Source organism: Poecilia latipinna, unplaced genomic scaffold, assembly GCF_001443285.1.
Source record: "Poecilia latipinna isolate Pla-1442-1.1 unplaced genomic scaffold, P_latipinna-1.0 Scaffold1629, whole genome shotgun sequence".
Lineage (NCBI taxonomy): Eukaryota > Metazoa > Chordata > Actinopteri > Cyprinodontiformes > Poeciliidae > Poecilia > Poecilia latipinna.
In genome coordinates this window covers 34,499-50,433 of record NW_015114245.1, presented here as the reverse complement: position 1 = coordinate 50,433, position 15,935 = coordinate 34,499, and the positions used below count along the sequence as shown (strand labels likewise).

Below are 15,935 nucleotides of genomic sequence, written 5' to 3'. Positions count from 1 at the left end.
TTTTGGATGGTGAACCACATTGAAAGGTAATAAAGAATCCTCCAACAGGGCCAGCCAAAGCTGTGGATTTACTTTTTAGGGGCCCCTCGTGGCACCACGACAACTTGAATTTACAGACAGTTTGATGAATGCAGTGCACCAGTTGCAGGAAAACCTTCATTGCTGAGAAGTCATACTTGCAGAGTTATAATGTAAGCTTATTGTTGGTATTGTATTGTGAGATGCACACAAGAGGAAGCGATAATAGTTACACATTGTGGCATTTGGTTTTAAGAAGCAGATTAAATTGATGCATAAGGAGACATTTCAGAAGGATGGACAGCATCAGGGCCCTCCTTGTTAGCACTAATGTTACATTTGTGAAAGGTAAATCTAACATTATTTGGCTTTCATTAATATGTTACATTTGTATAAAAGGGAAGATTTATGGTGAACTTTAGTAGAAATGGGGCCCTTAAGTGACATTTTTCCCAGGATCTTAATAATAATAATAATAATAATAATAATAATAATAAACATTAAGCAGGTGCTCTGCTGCCTGCAGTTTTTGTGATTTCGAATAAACCAGCTGAAAGTTAAGAATTTGCTGACGGACGTTTGGGCTCCGTAAAACAGTAATTATGTAGCTCGTGACTTCTGACCCGTCCGCCGTGAACCAACCGGAAATAGAAAAGCAAGCAAAACCGATGACGATTTGACTCCACCTCATGATGCCATTTAGCAACAGATGAGCCGCGGTGCCTGTTCATTCCGTGCTGCCCACGGTCTCAGCATCGCTTTCACTCTTGCGCATTAAAGGGAACACTGTCCGGTTGTGTAATGTCCGTCGGGGTCGCGGTGCGCCCCTTTTCCCTTCTTGGACCGTAGCTGGCGGCTTCCTCATCCGACCTGCGAGCGCTTTCGGCTGGCCGCGAGTCTCTCCAGTGCATCGCTATGGATGTGGCGTGGATGCTGCTGCTGCTGCTGCTGTTTCCACTCCTGATGTGGACCAGCAGCACGTTTGTGTTCTATTTCAAAAAGTTCTTCTACGTGGCCTGGATGATGTTCCTGGCCATTCTGGGGATTCCCATATGTTTACTTAAAAGCGGAGGGAGAGACGTGGAAAACATGAGGTGAGTTGGAAATGTCTGACAGTTAGCAGCCGTTAGCCTGCTAGCTGTTTAGCAGCAGCAGTTGTTGATATGAAACATTCAGATGAGGCTGGCGGCGCTCTTATTGTAGCCACAACTTTTGTGAAAATATAAAAATTAGCCAGCGTGTAGGACGAGGAGAGAGTCTAATATATTAAAATGTTCAACTTTTCTGTCGGAGAAGAAAAAAAAAAAAGAAGAAAAAAACTAAACTAATTTTTAATCGTACGCTATATTAGCCCCGTTCACACGTTGGCAGCAGTAATGTGTTACTATTAGCAAACATTGCTAACTCGGGTTGATGTTTGTTTTAGTATCGGGCAGGAATGATTATCCTGTTTATGCTGTCAACAACAATCTCAGTCAGTTGTGTGATATTTATAGCATTAGTTAAGAAAGCAAAGTTTGTTTTCCCAAAACAATAACCCCTAGCCTTGCCAAACCAATTATGAAAATGATACAACTCTTGTTTATATGTACTCAGTATCCTCCAGCATAATTAATTCAAATCTTTTTAGCTACTTAACATGCATACTTTTTCATTTAATTTTGAGTTTCAAAATAAGAGTATCGGGATTTAATTCCTAGAGAACCGCTGCATGGTTCTGATGAGTTCTTTAAAGCTGTACAATTCATCCAGTCGTGTCATTGCATGATGAAGTGACTGATTGGATTCAGTACTTGCGGGCTATTTTAGTTTGCAGTGTCATGCATGTATGATCTTAATGCTAATAATGTATGTTGCCTGTATTTAATTTCCAGAACTGATATAGATTTCAGTGAAAATCAATGAAAGTGATTAGCACTAGGCACTGATCATAATTTTTTATCTCCGTTTTATTTTAAAGCTCTGACCATCCGATTCCGGTTTATTTTTAAGAATTCTGAATAAGTGTTTCAGATATATTTTTTTCTAGCATTCCTGTTTATTATTGGGATGTGTGTGACGTCGCACAGAACGTGCAGAAAAAACGAGCTAAAATGGTTAGTATCAACTGTGAATAGCATAGACTGTGTGCATTTCCTAGAGAATTTAGACACTATTTCTAGGGATGCACTGATATCAAAATTTGGGCTGACATTAAAGTTGCTGTTATGGCTGACAACTGATACTTACTGATATCACATTTGTTATTCCATTATTTATACTAGACGTATTTCCTTATGCTTTTGTCACAGTAAAACAACGACCACACCGCTGGCGGTGCTTCCATGAAAAGCTCATGTCTGTAAGTCGTGGGGAAAATATCGGCAAGTATCGGCCAAACCTACAAAATGGTTGTCGACATCCCTGTGTATAAAATAGTTGTCTTGCATAGTTTTGCTTTTCCAGACTTTAACTTAAAACACTTTGCTCAAACAAAAAATCACTAACTTTGAGTCTTCGTCCTGCAGTAACGGCTTCCAAAGCAACATATTTTGTAGGGAGCAAAAGGGATGTGTTCACTGGTCAGAAAAATATTGGATTTTTTTTTTTAGTTTATGGATAGTCGATCACTGGTCAGTTGAAAATTGACGAATTTCGTTCACCTTCTTGGTGAATCTCTTATGGGAACCTACTGGTGACTGAACGATGGATAAAGATTGAAAAGAGTCATTGCAGTACCCAACAATAATCCGTCTTGTTTCTGCTGATATCTGCTTTGTATTTGAATTTTTCAAATCTTGACTTTGCATGTTTTCATCTAGATCTCATACATTCAGAAGTACATCTCATTCCCAACGACGGAAGGAAGGAATCGGTTATTTTAATTTTATCCAACAAAGTGTTTGGATCTACTGATCAGGGGTTTTTCTGATTGACTGCTTCACATATTCCAGTAATTACCTCGAAGAGACAGATGCCAGATGGCGAATTTTCCCTGATTAGGCTTGGCTTACTGAATAGTCATGAGGCAGATTGCCTTGCTAACCTCACCGGATCCTCACGTGCTGACTGCAGACCCCGAGAGTTGCCTTAATGCGCTAGGAATAACTGTTTCGCAGTCCGGTGGTGTCATGTAGCACCAGTGTACCGTGCTTGCCCGCTCAAAGGTTATCTGGACTTGTTGACTGTGACAAAGCAACTCAGTTGGGGACATACCTTGAACGGAGGGGTGAACAGAGTTTGGTCGGTGCACGTTTGGTGCTCGTGCGCAGAAATGGCCGAGCGATTTGACAGGAAAAATGGGGACTGTCAGTCATTTTGCGTGTCACACAAACGCCTGAATTCTGGGCCTGACTAGGGACTCTGCAGCTGACTTGGAGCCCTGGAATGCATTCAGTCGACTCACTGGGCAAAACAGACTCACATCTGTTCAGTCTGTTCAGTGCACCCATAAAAGCTACATTTAATTTAGTGCTTGTGTTTTTGTTTGCGTGCTGTTCTCCAGGGAATCACCTTGAATTGCTGCCACATTCTGGGTACGAGTCCAGTATTCATTATCATGCCTGGATCTCATGATAACAATTAAAGATGGACATTTGTCTTTTTTTTCTTTTCTTTTTTTTTTTTTTTTTTTTTTCTCCTCACTCACCACTGCTTGAGCTCCGGTTGCAGATTGTGCAATTGTACTACAGTCAGTGGGAGACAAGTCTTTGTCTTCATGGCTGTTGTATTTTCACTCAAACCAGAGGATTACAGAGGAAGTCGGTGGACACGATCAGACATGCATTGCCTTGTAGAGAAGTATTCAGTCTCTTGAACACTTCCATACTTTGGCATGCTGTGTGTGTTTTGGGGGATATTTTGTATTAGACCAACACAAAGTAGTGTGTGTATAATTAGAAACCTGCAGGAAAATGATGGATACATGTCATTTAGGTTTATGAATAAAATCTAAAAAAAAAATAAAAATACATTTGAATTCAGCCTCCTCATGTGAGCTACCACACTAGTTACTGCTGCAAACATTTTGGGATATGTTTTCAGTTGGGTTGCATGATGTGCCCACATTAACATTGGTATTATTAACCAATATTAGTAATGTTTTTACATATTGGTGTCCGCTAAGTAAAACTACTGATTTTGACAACCAATGTCTATTTTAATCTTGTTGCCCTTTGTGTTTCTGAAAGAGTAGGGGATTGGCCATGCGGTATTTGTTTGGTCATGTGACTGTGATAGTGATGCAGCGCAAAGACTGTAGGATGTTGAATCGAAGCGATGTGGTCTATTTTGTCACTGTCGAAAGGGTAGGGAGATGTATAATATCGGTTAGCGGACATAAAGCAAAAATAATATTAGATATCGGCCTAAATTTTCATATAAGTGCATTCCCAGTTTTCTCCAGCTTTGATCATGTACAGTTTGGCATCTTTGACTTCTCTTCTTCAAAAAAACACTTTAAGCTGGAGACCATCTTTGAACACCAACTTTCAAGTCTTGCTACAGATTCTCAATTAAATTCAGGACTGGACTTTGTTTAAACCATCATAAAGCATGAATATGCTTCGGTGTGAATCACTCTGTTGTAGATATTTTGCCGGGTAAAGGAGAACATTCACCTCAGTCTCCAGTCCCAACAATCCTCTAACAGACTACTAGCTTTTAGATGTGGGCATACTTGAAGGTTGGTGACAATATTTCATTGTATTTATTATGATAACTTTAAAGGGGATGACGAAATCTATTTAAAAACCCATTACTGTTTCTTTGTCTTCAATTTTTTGGTAGTCGATTGTTTTGGCAGGGAGAGCATGTCAAATCCTCACCAATGCAAATACTCCTCAGGAAACAACTTGTAGGTAGCCAAATGTGCTACGTCAAGACACAGGATACATCTGTTAGCACAGTTTAACTAAATAATTACAAATATTACAAATATTTATTGCTGCTCCAGTCAGGAAAAGATGAAAACTAATAGACTTAATCATACTTTTAGTTATTAGTTTGCAAACATTATCGTGTAGTTTATCATTGTTATAAAAAAAGAACAATAAAGATAAATGGTAGGATAATTGGCTGCTAAAGTGGGTGAGATCTGATCTGTAACCACACAATTAAAAATAATAATAATAATTTATTACCCAAATCCCAGTGAAACTGCTTTATCCATGTGAATTCATGCTTTTCTGATGAAGTAATCGTTTGTTCAGTCCCTCCTCCCTTATGATCACGGTCCTGCCCTAAGCAAGCTTGACCTTTAACTTGTAAAAAAAAAAAGAAAATAAAAAAGGCTGACTAAGTTGAGCTGTGGTATGAGGTTTGTCAATTCAGTAGTTTTGTGGATTGCAGGCCAGATTTAGTCTTAGCTGTGGACTTTAGTTCTTGCCTAAACATGATCACGCCTGATAAGTTCAAAGGATCTGACTCTTGGGCTGATATTGAAATTTGCCCTAATGAAATCTGGTTGGGTAGGTTGTAAAACTCTGGACTGGTGTTGCAGTCGTTGTAACAGCAAGTGATTGCGTGTCAGTGCCTTTTGCACTGGACTGAGCACTTTATCACCACAAGGTCTTGTAGAAAGGTTGCCTTTAAAGCCATAGTGTAACTTACCAAAGGGAAAAAGCGAGGTTTGATCCTCCCAGTACAGGCTGTTTGAAGTTTATCAGATGAATGTGTGTAGTATTACTTTCAAGCCCTGTCAAAAAGTCTATAAATGTTTATATTCTCAAGATGATACTTATTATTCTTTCTATTCCACATTCCAGAACAAAAGACACTTTAATTCCATATGGGCTTGTTGGGCAACATCTGACTTCTGAAATACAGAATACAAGAAAACATTTGGATCAAAAGACTTAATGTCGAGTGCCTATAGGTTGCCGATTACCAAATTGCAGTTCACTATAGGGGCGACGTGCAGTGTTGTTTTTTTTTTTCTCGACATTCTGTTTTGCAGATTGGGCTTAAACAAAAATCTGATTTGTCAAGTGCAGTAATAATACATTTCAGATGTCGATTAGAGCTGTGGATTCTGCAGCTCCTCCACAGTTCAGCCCAGATTTCCTTAATTTTGGGTGATCTATGATGGGCGGATATGTGAAACCGATATTATCCACCAATCTTATCTAACGCCACAAAGGTCTGAAAATCACCAAAGGAACTCCCTCATGTACAGTCAGAATGTGTTTGTATTGTTTCATGGGTATTGTACTATATATATATATAAAATTAGGAAAATTAAAGGCTTATTGTGACTTTGTAGCATCTAACTGTTAGTTATACATAGAAATAAATCGGTATTGGCCAAAATCAAAATCGGTAAGTCAAGCTTTTTGAAGATCTGTGATCGGCCTGAAATCTGCAATCGGTGCACCATTAGTTATAATAAAAAGTTAAAGGACAGATTTACACGCTAGTTACAATTAAATTGAAGAAATATGTGGTTAAAATCGGGAACAAGGAAGTTTACATTTGGTTTGCATGCTTTTTATTTTAAGGTAATTCTCTTATTCTCTGAAGACAAACTTGAGTTTCAAAGCTAGACAGGTCATGGATAACGATAAGTGAAAACCGCTACTATGAGATTCCCCATTGCTTGTTTGTAAACAGCCTTTTATGGGGCTTCCCTTCCTGGTCTTTTTACATCCTAAAATAAACACATTTTGACCTGAGGGTGGAAACATGAGTGACATCTGAGACCAGATAGAGCAAAAATAGAAACTGCACATGATGCTGCGTCTTCTTTTAGAAAACACTTCCTCTGCTTTATTTGCAGCCTGGGGGCTTCTGTCAGTGCATTGTTTGTAATAACAAAACCACAAAATGCAATCACAGCATTGGAGTAAAATGTGCCTTTTTGCACTGAAACCAGGATGAGTTCAGTCACAAGGAAAAAAACCAGAGGTCGAGCACCAAGGAATAAAAAAATCAATGGAGTAGTTGGTGCTTTTCAAACCCGGCATTCATGTAGCGTGAGGCTACAGAAAGTGATTACAGAGAAAGCAGAACCGCCAAATTCGGCAGTGAAAGTTAGAGACGGTGAAACGGAACTCCACAAACGATCAAAATTGTAATTCTTGTGTGCACAGATGGCTTCAAATATGATACTTTTTTAAATTGCAACATCAACCTTTCAGTCTTATTACATAAAGACTTCACAGGAGCTTGTTTCAGTTTGAAGGAAATTTAAAACCTTTGATATAAGTAGTCTTTTTCAGGAAGGAAGTTGTGTAGTCGAGCAATGAGAGAATGAAGATGATTTTCAGAGATTTGACTGACACTACAAAATAATTAATAAGCATGTATGATTCATGGGGATATCGTATCGGGTTAATATTGATATTGGGAAATACTCAAAGCTGCAATATCGGTATCGTATTGAAAGTGAAAACCGTATTAAGAGACTCTTACTGCCTACTGTGGAAGTTGTTAATAAGGGAAGCAAATTTAGCTATCTTGGGTTAAATTTAAACACAAGAGACACAAGAAACTTCTAGAAACTAATCTGTACTTCTCACAGAAGCTTGTCAGCTGTTCCTAAAAGCGACATGCAAGACGAGGATTGTACAAAATTCGAACATGTGACTATGTTTTAGTCATTTTGAGGAGTGCGGTTGTTTCTAGTGAGAGATGATACAAAGGAATGATAGTGTGAGCCACAAAATGCAGAAGAGTGAGCTGACTGAGCAGCCACCTGAGTTATCATTTGTATTATTTTGGCTACGGTACAAGTTGTTTCATAACTTAACATGAATGTGCTGAGAATATCTGTGTATAAAGTGATTGCACCTGATAACATATCTGTCTGAGCACAGCATGATGGTACCTTAACTCTAAAACCTACACGTTTTCAGTACTGTCATAACTTTCTTTTCTCCCCCCCACCCCCAATTTTTCCTGTCCAGGATTATCCGTTCCATGGTCCGTCATGTCAAGTACTTGTTTGGGCTTCGAATTGAAGTGAGAGGCTGGGAGCACCTGCAGACAGAAGGGCCTTATGTCATCATCTCCAACCACCAGAGCTCCCTGGACGTTCTGGGTAGGCGTCACGGTTCATGTCATGTCACCTCTGATCCAGGTTTTGAGTTTATTGTCAACCAACACGATCATTTATTTTTCAGCACCGACTGAAAGATTCGAAGAGTCATCCAAGATGGTTGAGCAGATGGTCTTTTCTCCTTAGCTTTTTTAATAATAAGATCCGTTTTATGGTAGAAGCCAATGCTTGTGGTTTTTTTTTTTTTTCCATTAGCAACAGAACCCCAATTTGAACACACACACACACACACACACACACACTCACACACACACACACACACTCACAGGGGCAGCAATTAGTCCCAGATGGAAGAATTGTGCCACTGAGCTTGTAAAGGGGGGTTCTAAATATAAATGTGCTGAATCCAATCTCTCTGGCAAACGTACAGAAAGAACCGTTCCTGCTTAATGGGAGCAATATAGATTTTTTTTAGTCACCCTCTGCTCTGCAAATCTATCAGTAAAAATGAGCAATCCAGAGTTTCATAGAAGGTAGAGGCCATGATTACGCTTTCAAACAAACAACTTTCTGAATTGCTACAATGTCTGGACCTCATCTCTTACTGATTGGTAGATTAATTTTATTCCTTCAAGCCAACACAGATATTTGGGTTCATATCTATCACATTATGATAACTTTATGTAAAGATGCCCCAGTTTTATGGTATTTAAATATGGATCGCAATGTAATTTCTATTATTCAAGTCAGAAAAGGAAAAATATAATAACAGCAGATGGACAATTTATGGTTTATTTGCCAGGACAGACCTCAGTGTTTGTCTGTCTCTAAAACGGGTCAATCATTCGGGTCAACAGCTTCTGTAGTTTTTCTTGCTGTTGAAAACATTTGTGATCCGAGACACCGAGGCCGTCTGCTGTAGATCTGGAGTTCAACTCATCCTGATCCTGTGGAGGCCAGCCAGCCGTCACAGTCTGCTTTAAATATCTGACCAAACTGCATAAAAGTGCACTTTATGAGGTGGAGGACTGCTGGATGCATCAGTTCCTATCGCCATCCGAGACTTAATACGTCTGCCAGTTCATTCAGAGAAACACGGAGCAGACCATGACTTCATGAGTCCACCATTGAGGCCCGGCGCCAAGTATATTACTTTCAAACTTTAGACCTTTGCTTTTTTTTTTAGTAACAATTCCCCCCTTCCTCATTCTTCCTCTGAAGATGGATTTGTAGAGTCGGTTTTGCTAAAATTAGAACGAATAACAACCCAGCATTTCACTAGAACTCCTGGCGATGAATTTCATCACCATCTTTGGTCGAGTTCTTGGCCACTCTGCCGTGTTTGTTGTCAGTTTTAGTGCCTTTTTTTTTTCCTTTTTACTTTTCAGCTTAGTCCTAAATCTAGAGTGTGAAGTGACACTAATTTGGGTTAGGTGTGTTTACTTCCCATTATTGGCCCAGGAGGAGTGTTTCTCTGTGTCGGTGAGTGATGAGCGCAGGCTTCTTGCCAGCGTGGTGACAGCAGGAGGAGAGCCAGGCATCTCATTAGTGCAGGAAAAAAGCTCAGCGGGAGGCTGACTCGGCGTCCAAGTTGCCATGCCAACAGCTACACTCAGCCATTAATACCAGAGCTCTTCCTAGAGCAAGTGTAATTTTCTCTCTGTGTTCAGTTTTCTGTTTTTTTTGTTGTTTTCTTCTCTACGCTGATAGTTTACTCGCTCTTCTGTTTTCTGTCTTGATATTATCATCTTTTCTCTTGAGTTTTATGGCTCTGCCATATCACTCACTACACAGAGGTTGTTAAAGCAGGCAGGATAACTCCCATCAATAAAGATACGTGCCGTGTTTTCACATTCAGCATACCTGTTATCAGGGATTTAAACTTCAGTAAATCCGACTCCAAGCAGAAGAAGTCAAAGTTCGTTCCAGACTCCTAGATGTTGTTTCTTAATAGGAACTTTGTACTTGCTGTACTTGAATGGAACGTAATCTTTTATTAGGCAAGCACTGTGTAAAACGTATAGGGACTTCAACAGTTTATTTTTGTTTGTTTTTATTGAATGTTTGAATATTTTGTCTAGGATTCCAATCAAATTCCTTAAGTCTGGATGACCATCCCATACTTTCATGACAAACCAATTTTGTGCGTGACTCTTATAAACCAATGAAAAGCTCTAAAAATCCATCGCTACCATCTTTTGCTATGACAAACCTGCCCACCAGGAGTGCGGTCAACAATTGTCACCCCACTATTGCCAACTTCGTGACTTTTCAGACAAAGAAAAAAATCGGTATCGGTCAATATCGGAATCAGGAGATTGGACTTTTTAAAGGTCAGAAATCAGCCTGACAATGGTGCACCCATAATTTTATCACTTTTCAACCAAATATTTTGGAGTATTTAACCAGTGTTTTATGGGATAGACTGGGGGCATCAGAGTTCAAAGGGAGTGAATGCTTTTGATGACGATGTATGTGACGCTAAAGGTCAAATTCTAAAGCGGTAAATGTAAAAATTAATGAACCACATGATTTGAAGGAATATGCTTGCCGAGGTAATGAAGTGTCCACTCATCCTTAAAAAGTCTTACATTCATGTATATAAAGTTAAGTTCTTTAAAATGTCTTAAATTCATTAGAAAAAATTAAATTTGGTTGGCCTTAAATCATAATCGCAGGTTGTAAATTTAGCTGTGGCAGGAATATTTAATCTTGTATATTCTATGCAGTGTATTTTTCTTGCGAGACATTTCTGTCAGGTGAAAGTTTAAGTTGCACACTGATGCACATCTTTGCTACGTTCTGTGTCTCGAGGCAGTTGAGGCTACCACTAATTAGCTGCTAATAAACCCTTGCTACCTAGCTGGCTAGCTGTTTTGCGTCTGTTGTTGATGAGTGTAAATGATCCCCTGTTGGCTGGACGACGTTCATCTTCACCACTGGTTGCAACTGATACAATCTTATTTTGTACAAACATAAGAACGGAACTACTACATAAAACATGGAACTTTCTTTTGTATATTTCCGTTGTAATACAAATCTTAAATTTTTTTCCTAATGGTCTTAACTTGGAGTTGGAGAGACATGCACAAACCCTAATAAATTAAGTTTTGATTTGAAGTCGCCCTTTGCTGGCTACAAAAGAGTTCAGATTTGAAACCTGTCCCAGTTGGCCTAACTCTACAGGTTGTGCTCATGCACACATATAAAGTTAAATGTTTGTTTGGAATCATATCATTTCTTCTCCTAACTAGGTTACATTTTGCACAGCGCTGAATGTAAATAAACCATTACTTTTAGCGTTTCTGTCCTTTTAACACCGTAACAACTAGCGTGTCTCTCAGGGATGATGGAGATCCTACCCGACCGCTGCACCACGATAGCCAAGAAGGAGCTGGTTTACGCCGGCACGGTCGGCCTCATCTGCTGGCTCGCCGGCATCGTTTTCATCAACCGCAAAAAGACGAATGACGCCAAGAGCGTCATGGCCGACGCTGCCAAAACCATGCTCGACGAGCAGGTAATCAAAGTGTTTAGGAAACACGGGGGCACGTCTATATCTTGAGGTTGTTTTTGGCAGAGATTTTGATTCTAAATCACCCTCCTGTTTCGTACAACCCTCTATCCCCACCCTCCTCTATAGGTTCGATTGTGGGTCTTCCCAGAGGGAACGCGCAACCAGAACGGCGACTTGCTGCCCTTTAAAAAAGGGGCTTTCCACCTGGCTGTGCAGGCACAAGTAAGTGTGTTTGACTTGTCGTCGTTTGGCTTCCCGTTTCCTTTTTTGCGCTGAGCCGTGTGTGTGCGTGCGTGTGTGTGTTGTCTCACGTTGACTGGAGTCAGTCTTTTTGTGCTGCTGTTCACACCCTCATCCTGCTTGTTCCACTGACTTCGACTGAAGTGACTGAGACGGACTTGGCCGTATTCCAGAAAACTTCTCTCAAACTTTGGCTCGCTGACACACGGGGGAGCCAGAAGTCTTACATGGAGCACAGCCAAGTTATAATGCAGCCTTACTGCATAGATTACAGCATCTGCATCCTGAATGATTTTTTAAAAAAATCATTTTTGTAGCATGTTTGTTGAGGAATCCTAGCTTTGACCCTCATGCACATTGTTTTGCTATTGTTTTATTGCCTCAGATGTTGAGAGCAAGGGTGAACGGAGCTTTCAGCACAGATCGACTGCCGTGTAATTCACAGCTCGGCTGCGCGCGCTTACGATCTTTAATTTCTGCATGCCTGCAGGTGGGAGGTCTCCGTTCTGTCGGTGGCGTTTCGTGGCGCACATGCAGGTGGAACAAATTAAAAAACATGCTGCTGAATAAATAGCATGTGGTCTGAAAGCACAGCTTTCTTCACCCTTGAAAACGATGTTAAGCTAATGGGTTCGTAACTTTCTGCTAAAGATTCCTATCAGTTGACTTCACATGTACATCAGGACTAAGGCGTATATATGTCTATACAAGTACGGTACCTTAAATTTGTATATTTTCTCAACACCACAAACTTTTATTGAGATTTTATTTGATTATGTGTAAGCACAAAGTAACACATGACTGTGGATGGAGAAAGATGCATGGTTTTATTTTATTTATGTATTTTTGTTTTTACTAGTACAAATCTGAAATGCAGCACACATTTATAATCCTGCCTTGAGTGAAAACTGCAGTTACAGCTGGAAGACGTCTGATGATAAGTTAAACACCTGGAGGCTGAGAATTTTACCTTACATAGTAGCTGAACCTCATTTATTCTCTCTTCTAATCAGTATTTTCGAGTCCTGCAGACATTTTCTGTTGGATCTGGACTTTGACTAGGTCATTGTAACACAACTTTGCTTCGCTTTGAATCATTTCACTGTCTCCAGTCCCGTACATTTACACAGTACATTTGAAAAGAATAAATGGTTGTAATAAAGGCATGGATGGTCTTTTCAATACCGGATATTTCTATTCTGATATTTTGACTTCTTTGTCTCCCTTTTTTTTTTTGGTTTTTTTTTTAGGTTCCCATAATACCTGTAGTCTTCTCCTCCTACAACAGTTTCTACCTTCGGAAAGAAAAGCAGTTCAACTCAGGTAACTCTGCTCTAAATGTTGCACAGTACTTATTTGGAATGTCCCGCAGCAACTTTTTCACTTCCGATACGATACCGATATCGCATTTTTGAGTGCTGGCTGATACCAATATTGACCCGATACGACATCCGCACGAATCTTACATACTTTTATTACTTATTTTGTAGTGTGACTGTTAGAAAAGTCTTGATCAAGTGATGTTAGAGAACAATGGTCAACACAAATAGGTATCAGAACAACTGAGCCATTTATCACACCGATTTCTGATATCAGTATCGGATTGGGACGTCCCCAGTATGTAGGCACAGGTTTTTGAAGAGTAAGATGATGTTTGATGGTTTTTATTGTTTGTTTTTTTGAACACAGGGGTCATCAGGTTGAGGATCCTTCCAAAGATTGAGACAAAGGGACTGACCTCAGACGACGTGTCATGTCTGTCCGACCAATCGCACAGCCTGATGCGTACCGCTTTCCTGGAAATCTCCGACTCTGTAGCCAAGAGCAACGGGCCCCTAAAGCACTGAAATATCGGCCAATAAAGCCTCTTGTTTTTTCTTTTCCCAACCCGTGTCAGAGACCTCCCAGCCCCTCAGACCTCTCTGCTTTCTCCAGGCAGGCCCTGTGGCCTGACCGGGAGACGAGACGAGGACGTCTCTGTCCTCTGGCCCGATCGGAAGAGCTCAGGTCAGTCCTGACCCTCAGCGGCGCTCGGAGCGGCGCGAGCGGAGTGACGGATGGCAAGCCGAACAGTACGGATGTGTGTCGTTCATGCATGCCTTCTGGATGACTCTGTCCACCTTCACAGTTGCTTTGTACTTTGGCTTTATTTCCCTGATCTTGAACTATTTTCTGCTTTCCTTTTGTCTTTCTCTCCACCCCCTGCCCTCCCCCTTTTTGTATTTTTTATTTTTATTTTTTTTGTTGCCTTTTGTTTATCGGATAAACTTTGACAGGTTTTTTTCACATAACATCTCTAGATATTTATGTGCTCCTCTCATATTGCCTTGAGTTTATTTTTTGGCTGTACAGATATCCCATCTTCGTCCTTCCTTTGCTTTTTAGTGTCTTCTGACTTTTCTGCATTCCAGACTCTTTGCTCAAACGGCCAGCGGAGCGGGATCTCCACCAGAGGTTGGAGGAAACGCTACGAATTCAACTCTTTTACGTTCACATTGGCTCAGTGGCGTGACATCGCTTAATGAGCTTAGTGAACTGATCGGTGTCCTGTGTGTTTGTGTTCTTTTTCCAAAGCAGCAGAAATAACCGTCGTGCAGCGATCAACAGCAAGTTTCCTCTCGCGGTCTTCTGTGTGTTTTTTTTTTTTTTTCTTTCTTTTTTGCTCTATTTATTATTTCCACATAGGATTAGATTTGTTTTCCTGCTTTTTTAAAGCGAACCACATGTTCTAGCTCCTTAGGAACAACTCGGAGGACATATTTAAAATATGTCAGAAGGCGACTGACTTTGTGTCTTGAAGTGATGCCGTTTTAGCATTACAGTTCCAAAGTGCAAGCTACCTGCTGTGCCATGACATTTCCTATAAAAACGTCTAAGGAATGCTGACTGATTTACCAATAATATGAAGCCGACCTAATGGGCGTGTCACTAATTCTTGTGTCATTTGATTAGCAAACCTGTAAGTTAAAAATCTATTTTTGGGTGACTGAAATGAAGTTTTTGTTGTTGTTCATCTTAAAAAAAAAAAAAAAAGTTTTTAGTTTTGATTAAGTTAAGACTTCTTCTCTAGAGGAATTACTGCATTATTCGAAATAAATAGTGAAGATTTTTGGCCTTATTTTTGGTTGGTTGTTGTTGCACTTTGACATTTTGGTATTTTGTTTTTCTTTATGTTGTGTCTTCTTATGTTGTAGCATTAACTTCTAACCACATCAGACTGACTGACTTCCTGTTATTTTTGCCTCCAGGTTTTGCTCACTGCCTTTACACGGTCACCTGTTTTGCCCATCAAACACCGTTTCAGAATGTACTGCAGTGTTCAGGATCTTCTTTTTGTTCTTTACTTTCTTTATTTTATTATTATTTTTAGCTACAGCACCCTCCATTTATTGATAACCCTTAAAAAATTGGTTGAAAATCCTTAAAAATGTTTTTTTTTTCTCCTAAGTAGCAGATTTCACACTGAAATGTCTGTGATAGTTTCAACCTACGCAAATTAGGAGAACTTGCATATTTTGTAGGCATGTTCTATTTTGAAGAGTGGTAAAATAGAAATGTGTCGCATATTATTTATGTACCAGGGAAACAGAACATTGTTGATTGCTAATGAAAAGTTCCTCAGCAATCTGATCATCTTTAAACAAGTTAATAAAAATAATTTAGTTATTCATACTTTATAGGAACTTCTCTAATGTTTTAAAAGGTTGAAGCATTCATAGCAAGAAAGCACACTTCTCAGAGAATCGTCTCTGGATTGACCAGAATCCTGCCCTTTCACAGATTTTCTACTGGTTTTAGGTCTAGAGGGTGAAATGCAAGATAGTTGGTATTGTGTCTGAAGACTTTGACCAAAATACCCTAGTTACCAATTTTTTTTTTTTTTTTTTTCTAATGCCGTTGTATTTCAAAAAGTGATTGATTCCATGGACCCTTTAAAGGTGCTCTGGCTGGAAAATGTGCCCTCAGCATCACAGGTCCTCCACCATACTTCACATTAAGAGTGACTGGTGCCAAAAAAAAAAAAAAAAATCAATTTAGGTTTAATTTGACCAAAGCACTTTAAACTCCTAGTAGAGTTTAACTAATAGTCCTTAAGTCAGAAAATGTTTTTTTTTTCTCTCTCTAATCAACCATCGTCGTGTAAGTACTGTCAAAGTTTCATAAAGTGCTGATCAGCCTTTTTTT

At 39.7% G+C, this 15,935-nt stretch overlaps 1 protein-coding gene across 1 annotated transcript; it reads left to right on the top strand.

The window, feature by feature from the left end:
• The first annotated feature begins 669 nt into the window (after positions 1–669).
• Positions 670–14,868, top strand: agpat2 (1-acylglycerol-3-phosphate O-acyltransferase 2 (lysophosphatidic acid acyltransferase, beta)). The gene is made up of 6 exons (XM_015059468.1): positions 670–1,112; positions 7,902–8,035; positions 11,338–11,513; positions 11,637–11,732; positions 13,001–13,073; positions 13,440–14,868. Exons 1-6 carry the CDS (start codon positions 934–936, stop codon positions 13,595–13,597), a joined length of 816 nt encoding a protein of 271 aa, XP_014914954.1. The 5' UTR covers positions 670–933; the 3' UTR covers positions 13,598–14,868.
• The last annotated feature ends 1,067 nt before the right edge of the window (positions 14,869–15,935 follow it).